Source organism: Mustela erminea, chromosome 12 (genome assembly GCF_009829155.1).
Source record: "Mustela erminea isolate mMusErm1 chromosome 12, mMusErm1.Pri, whole genome shotgun sequence".
NCBI classification, from domain to species: domain Eukaryota; kingdom Metazoa; phylum Chordata; class Mammalia; order Carnivora; family Mustelidae; genus Mustela; species Mustela erminea.
This window is the reverse complement of record NC_045625.1, coordinates 88293414-88314248: the sequence shown is the minus strand read 5'-3', so window position 1 is coordinate 88314248 and position 20835 is coordinate 88293414. Positions and strand designations below refer to the sequence as shown.

The following is a 20835-nucleotide window of genomic DNA, read 5'->3' as shown; positions in this document are numbered from 1 at the left end:
CACACTGCGCTCTGAGCTCTGAGAGGTTGACCTTTATGGAACACATCAGTGGACTCCCTTGTTTTCTGACTTCTAGTGGCTTCAGCCAATGGGAGGCACCAGCAGGAGATTGGCAGGTGGGAGGAGGCGGAGGCTGGGGAGTTCATTTGCCCAGCTTCCATCATGCAGAGTTGTTACAGGTGGCAGAGTCCCTCTATTGGAGGCCACTGCTCCGGTCAAGGGGCACTTTCCCTGCAGCTCCCTTTCCCAGGATTCAGTAATCCCTCCAACAGTGGTAACTGCTTCTCTGACTGGGGAGGCCCCAGGGTCCTGCAATATGCTTACTAGCTTCTCTAAATCCTGCCACACCTTCATACATAGGTCTTTCATCCCTCTGTCCTCAAATGACTCGTTCTGAGTGTGCCATCTCTTTCCTGCCTAAGCCCTGACCGAGGGAGTTAGGAAGGGGGGAGCCACTCTTACCACTCTCACCATATTCAATGACGGCTGAGGTACGTTCGTCCATGTTAGCGTTCCAGAACACACAGCTGACGTTCCTGCCGGGGTGCAGCTTGAGGCGCAGAATGCTGGTGACCTGGTAGAGGCCATCAGCGGTCTTGATGTGGCTGGTGTTGGCAGGAACGCTGATGTTTTCCCAGTATACTTCTGCCAACGGATAACCTTCGGCCTGGCAGGTGAGCTCTACCTCATCTACCCCCGGGATCCTAAGTAAATAAGTGTTTATTTTCTTGTAGGAAGCTGGATAATAAAAGAAGAAAAAGAAATAATCTTTCTTTTCTGGTTCCGAGACGGCTTTGGACTTGATAACATGCGAAATGAATAAAATTATCATTATCGATACTAAGTAATAATGGCCTTTACACATTTCTTTGCCTCAAATAGCACCTCATTTACACTGAACGATATAATTCTTATAACAAAAATGGCATCATTGATAGTCCCAATTTTTGTTGGAAGTAACTGAAGTGAGATTGAGTATTTTTCCCAGAGTCATGGGGCTAATAACCGGGAGGGTCGATGTTTGCGCACCGGAAGTCTGATTGCACATCTCAATAGTACTTTATCCCACCACACTCTGTGGCTTCCTGTATTATTCCAAATTATCTCACGGCTGAGGACTGGAGAAAAGAGAGGGGGATAAATAAAATCCCTTGATCACCCCCATATTCTTGGTTTATTTGTTGCTGCTTCTACAGGAGAAAATTCTCTTCCCACTTCCCTCTTTCCTTTCTTCTCTGTGAGATTAGGAGGAGAAAAAACAAAGACCTAGAGTCTGTCTATAAGTAGTCAAGAATTGACTATATCTGTTACTTGCTTCTCCTGTCCAAAACACACACACACACACACACACACACACACACACACACACAGTGAGCCGCACACACTTGTGGTACATGCTGAGTGAATTAATCAAACATTGCTCCCTGCCCTCTAGGAAACAGATCTAAAATGAATACAAGTGACATTGATGTGACATTGAAGACACAGGGACAAATTGTCCAATTATTTCAGATGATAACCTAAAACACATATTAATAACACATGCAAATACCAGGGAATACGGGAAGTAACCTGTTGATTTTTCAGTGAAGGGAAGAAGAAATGCATACTAGCTTTCATTAGGTAGGAAATATTTAAGAAACAGAATTTTGATGCAAACCTTTATCGCATATATGGCACAAGGGTGACAAAACTATTTTTTTTCTTAAATTGTTGGGAGGAGTAGAAATGAGCACACCCTTTATGAAAAGTGATTTTAACTTAAAATCACGTTAACAGTGAGGTACTAAGGGTTTTCTAGGTGCTCAACTTTGTGCCCTGTGATTTTACATCCTGCAGAGGGGAAAGGAATGTTCAGGCCCCTCTTCACAATTTTTGCCCCTTTGTGTCCCTGTGTTAGGAGTTGCTAACTTGATTAGTTATGGTCAAAGATGCTCAGTGGGTCACAGTTCTCTGGACTGGGTGACTGAGTCTTGAAGCGCAGTTCACAACCCGCAGCCCTCTCTTAAGTTCTTGCCTCCGTGTGGGAAAGCTACTCAGCTGGGAGCACTGGCTGGCCTAGCTCAAAAACCTCTGGTATCTTCCCTACTCATGGTTTTCCACCTTCTGCTTGTAACTGGGTGGGTGAGGTGAACTTTCTCACCCATGATGCTGGATAAATGAGTAACTTCAGGGTCTTCTGCAAACCTGAACTCTAAGCTGAGGGTGCAAGAAAAAAGAGTATTTGGATTCACTTTGTTCTCCAGTGTAGACCACCAAAGAAGCCCTGAAGTTGGGAGAGGGGAAAGGAGAAAATCATGTGCTCATCCGGTTATGAATTTAAAAAATGGAGTTCATTTCCCATTTGGTTATTGATTCTTGTACACATAGCTTAGAGAGGAACAGAGGTGAGTGGCTCTAAAATCTGATTCTATCTCTTTAAAATCCATTACCTCATTCAAACTCTGTAAGGACCCGAGGCGTTAGGGAAAATTCATTTTCCTATTTTATAAACAGGGAAACAGCTGGAATCTGGGGTGGGGTGGGGGACTTGAACTCATGCCCTTCATGGCTACATTATTCTGAATCATCATAAGAGGATGATTGTCTATGTAATAGCAAAATGTTTGGGGATGGAGCAACAGACACAGGAAGGGCGGGGACTTAGGGGCACACGGGACTAGTAGAACATGAGGAGAATCAGCTTTGAAGCAGCCTACTGAGAACTTGAACTGGTTAGACTTACCAGTCTCCTTTAAGCCAATTTTTATCTACCTCTGGCAATTTAACAGTATCTGAAGCATGCATTTTGAAGACTCACTTATCTTTCATTTTATTTATCTATACTATTTCCACTTGGTTTGATGTCCTCTTACGATCATTTATCCTATTACAGTGCAGGTTATTTCTTTAATGCTGGGGTCTTTGGGGGAGGGATGGAGGAGAACAAATGGATGCAACGTGTTGCATATGAAGGTCTGGCCCATTCCTGCAGGGGAGCTCAGAACAAGAAGCTGCTCTTGGGGGCCACGTTGAGAGGTGATTTCATCGGGAGGAGGGTCAAGAATCAGAAGGGAGGCTGAGTCTGTAACGTGGGATATACAAATGACGGAGAAGATGAGAGAGATGTTCAACTAGAAGAACCAGCAAGGTTGGGAAAAGGGATGGGCACTCACAACCGGCATGTATACAATATTAAAGACGCCTCCACAGCCTTGTGCAGTTCGGGAAGTGGGGGAAAGGCATCACTATCAGCCACACACAATGGGGAAGCTGCATCAAGGGGGCTATTCTTAGGAAAAGATGAGTAAATTTTAGAATTTCAGAGCTAAAAGTGATCTTACAATTCAAACGAGTCCAACTTCCTACTCGGCTCTTGTTGGGTATAAGTGTCAATAGGCCAAGATGCCTATGTTTACACAATTCTTCTATTTTCTTTTTTGTTTACTTCACCTGTTGTAATAGAGATGAGTTGAAATCTCCAAAAGATTATGGATCTACTTCTGCTTTTAGAGAATTTTTGTGTGTGTTATATGTTCTGAAGTTATGTTGTTAGACATAGACACATTGAGGACTGTTACATCTCCCTCTCATATTGACTTCTTTATCCTGATGAAATGTCCCTTTTTATCTTTAATACAGATAAAAGGAATAAACAAACAAATAATTAAAAAACAATAAATAAAATAAAGATTATCTTTTCTTTTTTCTTCCTTTTTTAAAAAGATTATCTTTTCTGATATCGGTAAGCTGCTAGAGAACTAACTTTTGGCTAAATGCATCTATAAATGGAAACTCCTCCTGCTAGGAGCAGCCATTACCATGATTGGACAATAAGAAAGTTAAACTTTCACTGGAAAGATCATTCTTCTCCCAAGTCAAACTTTGCCTCTTGGCAGCTTCAACCCCTTGATAACTGTCTGGTTTACTAAGTCAATGTATGAGCTACATAGTAGTTAAGAACGTGGTTAGATTAGGCTTGAGCCAATGGCTGGTTGTGTGACCTTTAAAGCCCTCAAGTTTCTCCTTTATAACCAGGTATGATAATAACTATCCTTAACAGAGGTGTTAGGGTGATTGAATGAGCTAGGTGCCTAGACCATAGTAAAAATTCAATTAATATTAGCAATGATCATTAGCTGCTGAATATGATCCTTTGGGTATTTGAAGGTAAGTGGCAAGATTCCATATAGTCTTTCCCTTCTGGGTAAAACATGCCTACTTTCTTCAAACATATCTCACAGGACAGTTTTTAGACTCAGTTCCACATACCAGTCTTTGGATTCACTTTGTTTTCCAATGTAACATGATCTATATTCCAGATTTTACCTAAGCAGTATGAAGCACAGGATGACTACTTCCATGTGTTGAGCACATTTTAGGCCCACATTGGGGTTTTCATGCAGCCTAAAGTCATAAATGTTATTAAATGAATGATCCAGGTACAGCGTTGTTGGCTATAACAACTCTGTGGGCTCCTGCAGACTGTCTCCTGGTTGTCCCAAGAGCATCTATCACCCTTTGTCAGCTTTGAGTCAACACCTCCCAGCTGTTGAGTCTGTTACAGTTGTGGTCAATTACACCACCATTCATCTCACATTTTACCAGTTTACGCACAAGATGTGTGCTGTGTGGATCCTGGGCCTGTCTGTCCTCAAATCCATCCTGCAAGTGTTCTGCTCTGCTCTGCACTGCGCGAAGGCTGACTCCTGCAGGCCGTGTCTCCCAGGCTCCCTACAGCCCACAGGAGGCACAGTGGGAAGTCTGGAGGGCAAACAGGAGGGAGAAGTTACGGTGTTTCCCCACAATGCCCTATGCTCCAAGAGCCTCTCCAGCAGCCCGCACAGCTCTTCCTTCCTCCTGCTGCCGCTGGATGGGCCTGCTGAGGTTCTAGTGTCTCAGTGACTCCGGTCGCTGAGCTCCGGTAGCCCTGTGCTCTCCTCTCCCGCCAGTGCAGTGCAGGCAGCAGCTTCTCGTTATTGCTGATTTGCCTCCCCGTTCCCCCTGATTAGTCACTCTGTCTGTTCTAGTAAAAGAATTTTCTGTTTTCAAATTTAAATTTCTGCCGGTTTGAATGGTCTCTGTCTCCCTGGTCGTCTCTGACTGAAGGATCCCTACGCGACTGGCCAGCCACACTCTAGCATCTCTGAAATAGAGATAAGCAGCAGGCGGCATTATCTGCTCTATCATCGTAAGGATGGTAACGAAGGTGAAAAAATGTAGTTGCACACGCCTTGGTCTTACAGAATGTAGGCAGGTTTCTAGGAATCGCTGAGGGAAATCTTTTAGGCTTGCTCCCAATTCCTCTGTCGGATGACCTGGGGAGGACCCTCGGGTTACACAGCTTGTACTCCCAGGGAGCTTTTGCCCACTGCGGGATTCAGAAGGTCATTGTCAAACTCCAGCTTTCCTTATTGCCTTTCTGGTTCCCCAAAGGAGGAAAGGGAGAGACTTAGCCCCATCAGTAAGTGCTTTAAGCCAATGCTTTCTCTATCCAGAGGCCAACTGTCCCTTACCCTTTCAAGGCTGCCCTGCTTCCCTTGGGCGAGGACGGGTCGAGGCCATGGTGAGAGAAAATGGAAGCCTTGTTGCCTCCTTCCTCTGCTCGCTCAAGTCGAACTCCCATCTAGCCTGGGCCTTTTTGTGGATTTGAAAGACTTCTGTGAGCCTCAGTCCACTCTGGGGGTTGGCGCCCTCCCATCCCCCTCCTCATTTCCTACTAGGGCTGTGGGGGCTGGTTTGGCCTTTCTGTGCCCAGGACTTCGGGGTCTGTCTGGGATCCTTGGCTCAGGCCAGTTCTCAGCGTGCGGGCTCAGTCCCTGGGCTCTCCGGCCTCTTCTCTGCAGCCACACTCCCTACCCTCTCTCAGACAGGTTCCTCGCTACAGCTGCCTGTCAGGTCCCTGTGATCCTGGGTCTTTTAGACTCTCCAGCCCTTCTACCTAGTACTGTTTTTCCTGTGCTTTTAAAAAAGTAGTTCTTTTCACTATATTTAATATCAACTACTGCCCAGATATCGAAGTAGGTGCTATAAACCTCTTTTCAAGTTTATGCCATAGATCAGGCATTTTAAGGAAAAAGTACATACTTCTTCCTGTCCTGTTTTATTGAAGCAGATCCTAACTGAGGCACTGGGTCTCCCCTGATCAGGATAGGATACTCTGAGGCGATGGTCTTCAACTTTTCCTGTTTTTTGCTTACATTCCTCTTAAAGGCTGTGACACAGTATGCACCGTCTCACATATTTATTAGGTAGGTTCTTAAAATTTTTTCTAAGTGTGGGTATTGGAAAAATAGATAATGTTTATCATTTTATAAACATATATTTTAAGTAAAACAATGATTTCCCTCTTAGATATGTACCTAATGCTGTCTAGACATCATAGGAGGTATCTTTTATACACTCCCCTGTCCTTGGAAAAATACATATACAAATTCTCCTGTAGGCGCCTGGGTGGCTCAGTAGGCTGGGGCCTCTGCCTTTGGCTGACATCTCGATCCCAGCGTCCTGGAATCGAGCCCCACATCGGGCTCTCTGCTTGGCGGGGAGCCTGCTTCCTCCTCTCTCTCTGCCTGCCTCTCTGCCTACTTGTGATCTCTGTCTGCCAAATAAATTAAAAAATAAAAAATAAAAAAAATTCTCCTGTAGGGGCACCTGGGAGTCTCAGTCGGTTAGGCATCTGCTTCAGCTCAGGTCATGATCTCAGGGACCTGGGATTGAGTCCCACATTAGGCTCCCTCCTCAGCAGGGAGTCTGCTTCTCCCTCTCTCTCCCTGTGTGTTCTCTCCCTCTCTCAAATAAAGAAATAAAATCTTTTAAAAAATTCTCCTGTAATGGTCAGAGCTTTAAACTATCTTTTTCATACTGTTTCATTCCATGACCTTCAGCTCCGATTCCACTTTTTCCTACAGGATTCTATCCAATCTCAACATGTTGTATTGGGGATCCTTATATTTCTGTGCAACAACAAAATATGTATAGCTATTGAGATTAATTTTTTTGCTTGTGATCACAAGGCTTCAAGTATTCAGTTTCCTTCTGCACTGAAATCTAATTTCTATTATCAGAACACCTAAAATCAAAATTTAAAATATTATGAATATTGATAATGATTAAAAGATAAGAGTTGTCCTTCTCCTAATGTCCTCCATGGGTGTGGTGCATAAACAATGAATCTTGGAATACTGAAAAAAAAAAAAAAAAAGAAGTTTTCTGGAAATGTATCCCTTAAGGGGATGGGTGGGGCTCTCTTTTTCAATTTGTTCATGTATCCAAGGATGCATATGGTTGTTGGAATGAGGCAAGACTAGCCTCAGCTCTATTTCAATTTTTCCATTTTTATGACAAGAAATACTAAGGAAACTTACTCATATAAACAAGTAGTGGGTGTGGGAGGAGTTTTGTTATAGAGATGTCATTTCATGCTCAATAGCCTTATGATTTATTTGGCAAAACAACAACAACAACAACAACAACAACAACCCCTACTTCATTTTTTAGCATCAGCTCTTAACTGTATTAGGCCCTCCTCCAGCTTTGCTGAAAACAGAATTTGGTATCACCTGTTTTGCAGAGGGATTTGTTAGTCATCAGTTTGATACGGTATCAATATTTCCGATTAGTCTTTTGTTTAGCAAGGAAGAGTTTTTCTACACCCCGAGGCAACACACCACATTGGTGAGAGGTACACTTCTTATGAAATGGAAGAAGCCAATGATAAAAGAGGAAGTGTTTTAGGGGAACCCCAAGAGACTTGCCTGGAAGCCTAATTCTCAGGCACACTCAATTTGGGGAAAGAATAAGTGGGGAAGAGGAAGAATTAGAAACTCATTTCCTAAAATTGCCCGGGCCCCTGCGAACCCTCAGAAAATCCTGTGATCCCCATATACCATCGTTTGAAGAGCAACAAGGATTTAAAGAATAAATAATTAAGATTTAAGGAATACACTGGTCTGCAGCCGACCATCTCTGCTCTAGGTGATGAAGCTGGCAGCGTGGCATCCCAGGAAGGAGGGGCAGCCCTCAGCTGGAGAGGAGTGGAAGACTGGCCCCAGGTTGCCCAGGGACCCTACGATGCATTCTAGCATTCAAGCAGAGGTTAACAAACACGGAGGCAGTGCGCTAGGGGTGCAGACACTGAATTCATTAGGGGATCGTGAGAATGTAGAGCCTGCTTTCCTCCCATTAATTGAGATCAGACGAACTTCAAAGTTCTGGAGTTCATCCCAGTTGTGGGTGCGGGAAATGCAATTAAGAGAGAAGGCAGTTACATCCAGGCTAATGACTCTCCTCATGACTTATTGAGAGCTGAGGTCAGAGGAGGTCTTTGGACCAGCTCTCCAGACACTCACCACATGCCAAGAACCATGCTCACTTCCTTAGGTTCAGTATCTTTTAAAATTTGTATAATAATCCTCTGTGGTAGGTGCTACTATGGCTATCCTTTTACAAATAAGAAAAATCTGTGATTGTAAAGGTGAAATAACCTGCCCAGGATCACAGGTGAAAGCATTTACCCTCATGTCTAATCCTCCCACTTTATCCTTCTTGTCCCAGATCATGAAGTCACAACATTGCTACCAAGCTCCATGGTCTTTAGGGTCCGAAGTCTATGGACTTTCCAGAAGACAGTACAGATCCTCTGAGGCTTACTGGGTGAGACTGGAGAGGACAGAGAAAACCCAGATCAGTCAGTGTGGGCTGAAAGACACTAGCTAGGAACAGAACCGAGTCTGTTCTTTTGTTAGAAGGCTTTCTCAAAATGGCCTTTTCCAAAGCAAACATGACCTTGAAGATTTCTTCAGACTTAGGTTCTTGGCTTGTGTTGTGGTGAGGAGAGCCCTCAGTCTAGAGGAAGTGGGACAGCGTTGGACCTGACTGGGCTCCCCAAGCCCACCACCCTTCACTTCTTGGACTTCGGCTGCTTCATTTGCAATACGTGAAGCTTGGACTAGAACAGCGTTCTCCAAACTTTTGGGACCGTGTCCCACAGTGAAAAAAAATATTTTACATCACAATCCAATGCACACACGCACACACACACACACACACCCCTTATCTCTGAAACAAGAGTTTCACAAAATGACATTCAGCCCTATTATGTGATGCCTTCTGATCTATTCATTTTATTTGAAGAAAGACACCCACCTGGTTGCTACTCACTAAATCGATGCTTTATTCCACGAATGGCCAGCAAACCATGGTTCGAAAAACTCTGGACTAGAGGAATAAGTTTCTCTTAAAGAGGAGCTTAATGATCAAGCCAGTGTTGTTCCTTGCAGGAAGTGTGAGCAGGCAAAGCTTATCTTTGGCACCCTCCCGGCTTTCAGGGACCCATTTCCTGCCTTCCCTCTAGACCCAGATCATTCCTGCAGCTCCTACCCTGACGTACCCTCACCTCAGCTACCTTATACTCAGATGTTAAGAAAATATGTCTGGGCAGGTGCTTCTGTTTTCTCTAAGATAGCCCCGTCTCTTTGCAACCATCCTCCTGGTTTTTGCTTGTGCAGATGCCTCCACAGATTCCCGCCCTGGAAACGACTCACCTTTGACTTTCAGAGTCAGGTACTTGTAGTCCCAGGCGAGGCCGTAGATGATGAGGCAGCGGTACTGGCCCGCGTCCGTCAGCTGCACTCGAGGGATGTGGAATGAGGCCTTCCCCAGGGGCAGCTGCTCTTCCAGCAAGCTGGCTCTTTTACTCTGCAAGGATGTATAGTTTTCCATCTTCTGCAAACTGGCCTTTAAGTTTCTGAGTTCCACGTGACCTCCAGTGTCAAAGCGACACTCCAGGGTCACATTGCTCCCATAGTCCACTGTGTACAGTTCCTTAGGGGCCGTCACTGTAAATAAAGCTGAACAAAAAACAAGGCGTTCTCCCACTGTTTGCCTTCACAACTCAGTTCTGTACAGAGTGGGAGCTGAGGGGCCCATCCCACCCCCGTGGTCCGGGAGACACCTGTCATGAACTGGGCCGTCCTTCAGGCTCCTTCCTCTCCAGTGCCCTGTCCTGTCTGGGCAAGAGTGGAGCTCTTGACCCACTGTTTTGAGCTACTTCTCTCAACACGCCCCACCTGTGTGGCTGATTATTGTCTTCGCGCCTCTCACCCGGGCTCATTTTCTCTGTATGGATCAGATTATATCAACCCTGCCAAAGACGACCTCCTCTCGTGACTGGGAGTAATCATAGTTATCATCTGTTGAGTTCTTACTAGGGGTTAGTCCTCTGCTAACACACAATCTCATTGAGTTTTCCCAGAAAGCCAGCAAAGTAGAGCCATCGTCTTGTTAGAAAAGGAAACTGAGGCACAGGGAAGTAGCCTGGATCAGACCCAGGTGTGCCCTTAACCACCGTGTCGCATCAGCCCACTGGACAAGGTTCTTCTTTTCTGTCAGTAAGGAGAAAGGAAGAATAGAACTAATATTTAGTGTAGACCTACTATGCACCAGGCACCGTGCTAGGCTTCTATAACTACATCATTTAATCCTGAAAATACAACCATGAAGTATGTATTACTATTACTGCTTTACAGTTGAGGAAACTGGCTCAAAGAGGTTCACGCCAGGACACACAGTTAGTGAAGTTAAAATTGGGAGCCAATTAGTTGTTTCGCTAAAATTCTATAGTTACTGCAACAGTATGTCCCAAAATAGGAGGCAAATATGAAGCATGCAAAATAATTATATTTAAGGTAGAATTAAGGCCAAAAGGGAACTGAGTTATTCAGAGAGGAATTTATTTCCTCTTTAATCCTATTTCAACCCTTCAAGTAACATATAATTTGCAACTAGATTCTCATACCTCTAATAACGGCTATTTCTCCCTTTAATAAAAGAGAAAGCTCCCAGGCAGATACTGTAGGTATCGGGGTAGAATTTAATAACACTGCTTTCATCACATTTATTTTTGCTTATATCCTCTGTTTACCAGTAACAGTGGTCCTTGTTTTCCGTTGTTCTCAAAGAATAAAAGCTGAGTTGATTTAAAGGAATTCTATAAAAACAACGGCATGAAGAGTGGTAAAGCAAAGTAAAACTAATGAAGGTAGTGTGTGCATGAAGACACTGTGGGAAACTGCACAAGGTTATGTCACCTCCATCATTAGTGAATGGATATTCATTACACAGAGGTGTGGCAAGATCTTAACGTAATTTCTGAACGATGACAAAAGACTAGATCAAATTATATTCAGGACAGCTTGCTTCATTCATTTATTTATTTAGTCAAGACGTCCATTCAACAAATATTTGTGGCTTCTAAGCATATGCTATTCAAGGAGATGTTACTATTACAAAAAGCAGTACAGTAAGAGCATGGGGTCTAGTGACAGAGCGACTGGGGTGAGATTATGAGCTCTTTGATTTTGAATATGTCATTTAGCTCTGTGAGTCTCTCTTTATCTATAAATGTGTAAGGTTAATATCTGCATCTAAGTACTGTGGTGAATATTAGACAAAATGGCACGTATGCAGTGCCTTATTTTGGCAGGGGATAGGTGGTCAGCAAACACTGGTTCCTGTCTTTTGTACCCTGTTAAAATTCTTGGGAAAGTGGTAATCTGTACATGTAACACAGGGCTGTAAGGACCTATTTAGCCAGAGCAACTCCATCTTGGTTAAAAGCCATTTTCTTGTTTCTGCAATAAAACTTAAACTGATCCTGCTCCCTTCCCCCAGAGGAACTTACTTAGAAGCAAGTCTGGGGAACCAGTAAAATATGGTCATCCAGTCCTAATAACAGAGCCCAGAATACAAGGCCAGGTCGGCCAGTTCTTGGTAACAGAGCCCAGAATACAAGGACGAGTCGGGCCGGGTGGAGACATCCAATCAGTAAAAAACACACATACTTTTTCCCTAACCACCAAAGAATGTAAACCCCACTGTTTGGGCGCCAACCTTGAGCACCCATTCTGACCAGAGTAATAGGTTGGGTCAAACAGCTACTATAGGGTAAATTGTAATTCAATTGGCCACCTAGTGTGACCTAACATGACTACAATCTCATTGGCCACCTATGTGTGGCCAGACTATTGCTCTATAAAAGGTAATCTGTAAGATGGAGAGGGTCGCCCTCTTCGGAGGCGGCCCTGACCGGTCAGTTAGTCAATTCTTGAGCTTGTGAGCTGGGGGTGGTCGCTCTCTTCAGAGATGGCCCTGGCCAGTCAGTCTGACTTCTAATGCTTGACATAAAATAGAACTTTGTATAACTTTCACCTTGTCTCAGTCTCGTTCCCCTGACCAATCAGTCTGACTTCTAATACTTATCATAAAATAAAGCTTTAAATAACTTTCACTTTGTCTCAGTCTCATTTCGTTTAATAACGGACCTAACAAGGGCCATTCTTTTTTTTTTTAAGGATTTTATTTATTTATTTGACAGAGACAGATCGCAAGTAGGCAGAGAGGCAGGCAGAGAGAGGGGGAAGCAGGCTTCCTGCTGAGCAGAGAGTCTGATGTGGGCCTTGATCCTAGGACCCTGAGATCATGACTTAAGCTGAAGGCAGAGGCTTAACCCCCTGAGTCATCCAGGTGCTCCGAGGCCCATTCTTTATTAACTGTGATATTTTATTAACCAGGACAGCCCATTCCCTGACCATCCTGGGCAATAGATTTTTTTCTTGAACGATTTTATTTATTTATTTGAAAGAGCACAGTTTGAGGGGGAGGGGCAGAGGAGAGGGAGACGTCACATTGCAGGGCTCCATCCCAGGATCCTGGGATCACGACCTGAGCCAAAGGCAGATGCTTAACTGACTAAGCCACCCAGGAACCTACTGGGCAATAGATTTTAAAGTACTAGTAAAGGGTGCCTGGGTGGCTCAGTGGGTTAAAGCCTCTGCCTTTGGCTCAGGTCATGATCCCAGGGTCCTGGGATAGAGCCCCACATCGGGTTCTCTGCTCAGCAGGGAGCCTGCTTTCTCCTCTCTCTCTGCCTGCCTCTCTGCCTACTTGTGATCTCTGTCTGTCAAGTGAATAAATAAAATCTTAAAATAAATAAATAAAGTACTAGTAAATTTTGGGTTTCCTATTGCTTAAATGGTTCACACTGCAATTCTCTTCTGACCTGCAAGACTTTGAAGGTAGTGACCAGGCTAAGTTTGTTTTGGTGTCTTCAGCGCCTGGCACATAGTTCCTCCCACTTAAGAGTTTGGCAAATGGCAGCAAGAGGGAGAAGTAAGAGCGGATGAGCCTGACCACGTCTGTCTTCCTCTCATCAAACTGCAACTTGCCCCTGGGGCACCAGCTGGCTGGCATTCTTAATCATCACACAGCACACTTGGTAGTGACGCCCAAACTTGAGCTTTCTCAAGAACAACTGGGCGAGATTACATTTTGCAAGCCCTGTTTTCACCATGACTAGAACACGCCTTTCTGACAGATTTGCAGTACAGGAAAGAATTCACATCTGCCAGCAGGCTGGGGCTGGGGCAGGTCTAGGACATGAGTGCTTCTCGGTCAAACACTGCTGATCACGCCCGCATTTGCCTGGACAGGTTGGGAAGACTGTGAGATGACACACGTGAACAGAGATTTGTGCTTCCGAACTTCCTGCATGATTCCATTTCATGACATCCACTCGTAGTAACTCTCACTCTGGGTCTCTCTAAAAGGACCTCTTAAGGGCAGATCCCTTTCTGATGGGGGTCATCGCCAAACGTTGAGTTACTAAGTCCTCTTTTAACCAAGACAGAGCTACCTGCTACCCAATCCACTCTGGCCTGCAGAGGAATATTTACTCATCCATCTGGTACATCAGCAACCGTCTTCCGTGTGCCAGGTTCAGGAATTCTTTTTTTTTTTTTTTTTTTCCCCACACATGATACAGCAGGAAGCAGGGAAGATAAATGGGATTTGCAAGTAAGTTCAGTTGCTAAGTCTGATATAAGTGTCGGAGGACCTTGGGTGTTGCCTCTATTGAATTTATTTAGCAAATTTATCTACCGCACTTAGGCTTTCTTCTCATGAGAGAGAGAGAAGTAACTTCCTCTGGAACTCCCCATAGCAGACAGCAGAACTCCCCTCTTTACACTCTGGGCCTTTGACAAAAGTCCATTTTCTGCTTGCTTCTTTTCTACTCTGCTTCGTGCAGAGTGTGTGTAGGGGTTGTAGGTATAAAGCATGTTACCTCTTAGGCAGGTGATATTTTTCAGCTAATGTTCATAAGAGGAAAGAGTAATTAGCAAACCTGAATCAAATATCTGAGTAGCTCAGAAAACTAGAGGACTAATTGTTATTTGGTGTAATTTTTCTCAGTTAAATCTTCTAAGATGTGCAAAGCTGAGAGCTTGATTACCCCATAAAGATGAGGAGTTCAGGAAATGCAATATACTTTTAAGATCCTAAATTATTCTTACTTGATGTAAATTACAGAGGCAATAAAATTACAGTTGCAAACAACTGCATGAAGACATGTTTCTCAAGCCTGGATGCACATCACAGTCACCAAGCAGGGTGCCTCAACTGTGGCCATTATTGGAATCACTCAGGAGGCTTTTTAAAAAAATACCAGACCCCACCTTGGATTCTTTAAATATAAATTCTAATCCTTTTGTGAGGCCAGCATCCATTATTTTTTTAAAGATTTCCTTGGAAGCTTCTAATGTGCAGAGTATTAGGAAGCATTGGTTAGATAAACAAAATACCTGCACAGGCAAATATCTTTTATGATCCCGCCTCAGCTTCACCTGGAAGCAAGCAAGGGGTTTCCAATCTCAGGCCCAGCCTCAGACCTAGAGAAGCAGACTCCACCTTTTAACAAAGCGGAGGTGGTTCATGTGGACGTCACTGTCTGAGAAGCATTCTTTTAACATGAGCCTGCACTTGGGCTCTCACTGGGAAGCAGAGTAATCCTCAACATTTATTCAACACAGTGAGGCAGACACTGGGCTAATCTTTACTTCATCATCTCCTTTGGCGTTCCCCAAACCCTGCAAGGCAGGAGTTATCATGCCTATCTCATGGATGGTGAAATTTAGGCTTACAGAAGTGATACAACTTGCCCAAGGTCAAGAGTGGTAACTCATGGAGTTGGAATTCCAGTTCGTATCTCTGTGTCTCGAAAGCCTATACTAACAACTCTACAGATACGACAATGTATCCACTGGCGTGTATATATTATATCCATGAAGGAGATAGATATACTTTTCAACTTTATGGTAAGGAAAATATAATTTGGTTTGTGTGGGTGTGTGCGTATGTGTGTGTGTGTATTTCTGGGTTCTTTATTCCATTTGATTGACCTATATGTCTGTTTTTATGCCAATACCATATTGTTTTGATGACTATACTTTTGTAATACAGCTTGAAATTAGAGGTTATTATATTAAGCTTCAACCTAGCATTGAACTCCTGAAGTTATGAGACAAAGGAGAACATTGGAAAGTTTCTGCAACTACAAAATTAAGCAGACAAAAGCAAAACAAAGCAGGTTTTCCCATTCATTCTGGCTCCCTGAGTAAATTAAAGGGTAACACATTTGGCCAGGGCATGAAAAATTCATACATGCATTTTCCTTAAGCAAATGAAAGCAGCTGGCTTCAGTAATGCTGGAGCCTTTCTGAAAGCTCGTAGGGAAACTGTCTTTTATTTGCAATCAGGCATCTATAGGAGTCAGCACCTGTCACGTCTCCAGAAACACAAAACAAATCATTTGCATTACCTCCCAAGATAGCTTCCCCTTCAAGCTAATTTTATACTTTTTTTTTTCCATTTAATAACAGAAGTTGAAGTTTTTTCAGACTCTGTACTTAATGAACTTGAAAGGTGGGGACTGCTTGACACAACCACAGCCTTCAGAAAGCTCTAGTTGTTAGTTTAGGATAGAAGCCTGCTCTGGGCTCCTGACTCATCTACTCCTCTTTGTAGGAATACTGCATGGGGACATGTCAGCTCTTAGAAATCCTTTCTGCAGCCTGACAGTTCTGCTTTGTATACCTCAGGGATCTGAAGAAGTAGTTTCAGAGCCTGAAGATAGGTTGAGCGGAGTGACCCAAGGTGTGGTCCCCACCCCAGAGTGACCTCAAGTGTCACCATGGTCATGTGACCCCCTGGCTTTTATCCCTCCCTGGAGGGTGAAGGAAGAAGGAAAAATATGAATAAAAGGAATAATAATTGGAGCTACTTTGCCTCCAAGACATGAGAAAATACAGAAATGAATATTTCCCCTTAACCGTGTCTCGGTTACAAGACCACCTTAGGTTTTGAAATAAAAACATAAGAAAAAAAGAATTACAATATTACAGATATCAGAAGAGTGTGCTATGAGGGAAAGGGTACACGCAAAGGACAGATGCAGAATGGAGTCCAGAAATAGACCCAAACGGATATGACCAATTGATGTTTGACACATGTGCAGAGGCAACTCAATAAAGAAAGGATAGTCTTTTCAACAAAAGAGGCTGAAGAAACTGGACATCCACACACGGAAAAGAAAAAGAATTACCTTCAACCTACACTTTATATCTTATATGACAATTAACTCAGGATGGATCATAAACCTAAATGTAAAATGTACAACTATCATGTGTTTAGAAGAAAACATAGGAGAAAATCTTTGAGCGCTTGGCCTGGGCAGAGTTCTCAGACATGATGCCAGAAGCATAGTCCGTGTAAGAAACAAGGATAAGCAGGATTCCACCAAACTTAAAATCTTTGCTGTGTAAAAGACACTGTTAAGAGAATGAAAAGATGAGCCGCAGACTGAGAGAAAATACTTGCATATCACACATCTGTTAAAGGACTTGCATTTGGATTATACAAAGAACTCTAAAACTAAGTAAGAAAATGAATAAACCAATTAAAAATGGTCAAATAGTTTGAATACAAACTTTACCAAAGAAGGCATATGGATATGTCCAATTGCCATGTGAAAATACGCTTATCATCATGACATACTAGGAAAATGCAAATTAAGCCACAAAGAGATACTTCAACACACCTATTAAAATGACTTTATAAAACACAAAAATATCAATGCCAAGGGCTCCCAGGAATGCAACAACTGGAGTGCTTATACTTTGCTGCTGGGAAAGCAAAGAAATCCAGCTACTATGGAGAGGTTTGCTGGTTTCTTATAAAATTAAGTATATACTTACCACATGACCCAGCGATCCTACTCCCAAGTATTTACCCAGGTGAAATGAAAACGTATGTTCTAACAAAAATCTATACATTAGCACTTACAGTAACTTGATTCATAATTGCCCAAAACAGGAAACAACCCAAAAGTCCCTCAGCTGGGGAATGAATAAGCAAAATTTGGTCTCTATAGGGAATACTACTCAGCAACAGAAAGGAATGAGTTCCTGATACTATAAAAGCATGGGTAAATCTCAGTTGCATTATGATGGGGTGCCTGGGTGGCTCAGTTGGAGTATCTGCCTTCAGCTCAGGTCGTGATCCCGGGTCCTGGGATTGAGTCCCACATCAGGTTCCTTGCTCACTGGGGAGCCAGCAGCTCCTCCCTCTCCCTCTGCCTGCTGCTTTGCCTGCTTGTGCTTTCTCTCTCTCTCTAATGAATGAATGAATGAATAAACAAAATCTTCAATTGCTTTATGCTAAGTGAAAGAAGCCAGAAAAAAACACATCTCTAGGTATGTAGCAGATAATCCCATTTATGTGATTATCTGGAAAATTCAAAACTATAGGACAGAGAACAGATCAGTGGGTACCTCGCTTTAAGAGTTGGGGAGTGTCTTGTGTTTGTTTGCTTGGCAAGTCGTGGAACTGTTCTGGATTTTGATTGTGGCGTTGTTTGTATGATCACATGTTTGCCAAAAACTCGTAGATGTTTCTATGAAAAAGACTAAATGTTGCTGTATGTCAATTTGAAAATAAATAAATGTTTAAACAATGAAATGAAAATGTATTCTGCCAATTAAGCTGTTCGATAGACAACAGAACAGAGCACCCACAGACAGGCAAGTAAGGAAAGGGTTCATGGTCAATGGTTTATGGGAGTCAGCCTTCATCACAGTCTTAGGAAACACATTTTTTCAAGCATTAATCTAGCAAGAAACGATTGCTTTTTAAATAACTCTAATTTCTCTCAATAAAGGACTGGTTAAATAAATTACAGCATATCCAATGAAATATATAGATTCACTTTAAAATGAGCGATATCTGTATTTGCTGATTCAGAAACTATAAAGAACTTATTTTGCTGAGTGCTTACTAATATTTCTTTTAATGATATTTAGGAAAATTTTTTAATGGAGAAAAGGGTAGATAGTAGAGTGTTATTGGGGGGAGGTTATGTAGGACTGGGGCAGGGGAATGTTTTCAGGGAAGGCTGGTACAGGTCTACCACTTGACATGGGTGACTGGTTACAAGCATTCATCTTACAGCAACATGATGGTTTACACTTGTTTCATGTGGTTTTCTCTGCCTGTGGCATCTTTTACAACAAAGAAGTTTAAATTACAAAAAATTTTTAAAGGATATCAAATCAAAGAAAATGAACTCCTGCGAATCCATTACCTACCCCAAGAACCAGAACATTACTAATGACATACATCTCCACCAAAGGTAATCAGCATCCTGAATATTGTGTTTATTAATCTCTGGCTTATTTTCTAGCTCTATCATATACACACACACACACACATACATATACACACACACACATACACATATATATACTGCTTATATCATATCATTATGATATGCATATCACATGCATTATATGCATACATTATACATATATAGGTATATTGCAATATATATAGCTATAGGTATATATTGTTTAAAAAAGGCCATTGTACTATATGTTGTATTCCATGTTTGATTTTTTGTATTTTTTAATCAATGTTATGTTACTAAGACTCTTAAATGTAGTTGCATATTTTTGCAATTAATTTATTTGAACGCTGTATGTTTTTCCATTCTGTTCATATACCACAATTTATGCATTATCCTGTTGATTAATGTGGATTTGGTTGTTTTGGGCTTCTTTTCTGGAAGGATTAACAATGCTGTTATAAGCATTCTTTTTAAAATTTAAAGATAGAAATTTACATAGAGAAGGTAATAAAGAATTATATTGATTCAGTCCACATTATCTTTTTTTCTTTCTCAAAGAGAGGAAGTTTAGGGGTGAGAAAGTTTAGGGGTGAACAAGCACAGTGAGGGGGAGGAGGCCAGCAGGGTGGCCGCCCTGAGAACTGCGGCTGTCCTCAGGCACCTGATGCTATAATCTGATGCCTTCAAATGCTTTTGAAAGCATTCTTTTGAAAATAATTCTTATATCTTAAAATTTATATTTTTATCATACAAATGTAATTTTTTTATATTTCTTTTAATAGACAAGTAAGGGCATAATACTTCTTTTAATACACAAATGAATGCGTATTTCTTGTTAAAAAAAAAAAAACCACCTGGGAAACATACTAGTTAACATTGTCCTTCCTGGGGCGCCTGAGTGGCTCAGCCATTAAGCGTCTCCTTCAGCTCAGGTCATGATCCCAGGGTCCTGGGATCGAGCCCCACGTGGAGCTCCCTGCTCAGTGGGAAGCCTGCTTCTCCCTCTCCCACTCCCCCTGCTTGTGTTCCCTCTCTTGCGCTCTCTCTCTCTAATAAATAAATAAAATCTTAAAAAAAAAAAAAAAGGGCGCCTGGGTGGCTCAGTGGGTTAAGCCGCTGCCTTCGGCTCAGGTCATGATCTCAGGGTCCTGGGATCGAGAACCGCATCAGGCTCTCTGCTCGGCAGGGAGCCTGCTTCCTCCTCTCTCTCTCTCTGCCTGCCTCTCTGCCTACTTGTGATCTCCCTCTGTCAAATAAATAAATAAAATCTTTAAAAAAAAAAATAAGTTTGTCCTTCTTAATCCTCATCCTGGACTGCTTCCCCTCCCCAGAAATAAACGTTTTTTTCCATCCTCAGACCCTTTTGTTACATTTTGCCGCTTAGGTAGCCTCTATGAGAAACCTTTGAAGTTAAAACTCCTTAATTAGGGAGATGGGAAATGATCAGACTTACAAAAAACAAAAAGACCCCTGAGGAGAAAGTAGTCCAATTTAGGCAGGTAATTAATATTTGTTTGAACTGATATCATCCACATAATGAATAGTGGAAAGCAGAGAAGAGAAACTTGAGGAGAAAGCAAGATACAACTTGTTTATACTTTCCTTTTGGTTAATTCTCTCTTTTTTAAAAGATATCATTTATTTATTTGACAGAGAGGGAGAGACAGCTCGATCTCAGGACCCTGGGATCATGACCTGAGCTGAAGGCGGATACTTAACAACTGAGCCGCTCGGGCACCTCATCTTTTGGTTAATTCTTCAACATAATCCATCAATCATACTTTTTGGTTTTGTGAACATCCAGTATCAACACTGAATATATGTCTATAGTCAAACTTAATTCCAAAATCCCCTTCCAAAGGGGGAAGATTAGGAGCTGCCTGCCATGCTTGTTTATCAACATCACCTAGCTGATGTCCTTGCAGAAAGGACATTAGTTGTGTAGAAAGCTTGTCTGTGGCGTCTATTAACTACATAATCTTGGGTAAATTAAATAACTTCTCTGAATTCCAGTTTCCTCATCTGCCCAATGGTTATTGTTTCTGTAAGACAGGGACATGGGCAAGCACAGGCCACCTGGGCACCATTCTTTTTACTGTGCACGTAACAGAGAGTAATCCCACTTCCTGTCAGAGAACGACTTCAGCATGAGGACCCCATTCTCATCATCGGCTTCAGCTGGGGGCAACTGCTTACTCCTCTTCCTCAGACCCCCTCCTTTCGCCCGTTCTTACCTGCTGTCTGATGAAGCTGCATTCCCAGGCTCAAAATTAGCGGAAGGAGGAACATGGTCTGTACCCGATCTGAAACAGACAATTGAACGTCTCAGCGCTTCCTAC

The 20835-nt window shown here is 42.6% G+C and overlaps 1 protein-coding gene across 13 annotated transcripts in view; it reads right to left on the bottom strand.

Moving 5' to 3' along the window:
- PDCD1LG2 (programmed cell death 1 ligand 2) overlaps window positions 1-20835 on the bottom strand; it is a 93988-nt gene that overhangs the window by 60062 nt on the left and 13091 nt on the right. For 12 of the 13 annotated variants that reach the window (XR_004277354.1, XR_004277356.1, XR_004277353.1 and 9 more), the window contains exons 2-4: window positions 20731-20799; window positions 9525-9830; window positions 472-738 (exon numbers count right to left, since the gene is read on the bottom strand). Coding sequence is in view for 6 of the 13 variants with exons in the window: in XM_032307049.1 (XP_032162940.1) it covers window positions 472-738; window positions 9525-9830; window positions 20731-20799 (642 nt within the window). In the remaining 7 variants the exon portion in view is untranslated. The remainder of the gene's footprint in view (window positions 1-471; window positions 739-9524; window positions 9831-20730; window positions 20800-20835) is intronic. The other variant, XM_032307055.1, reaches the window with a different exon arrangement.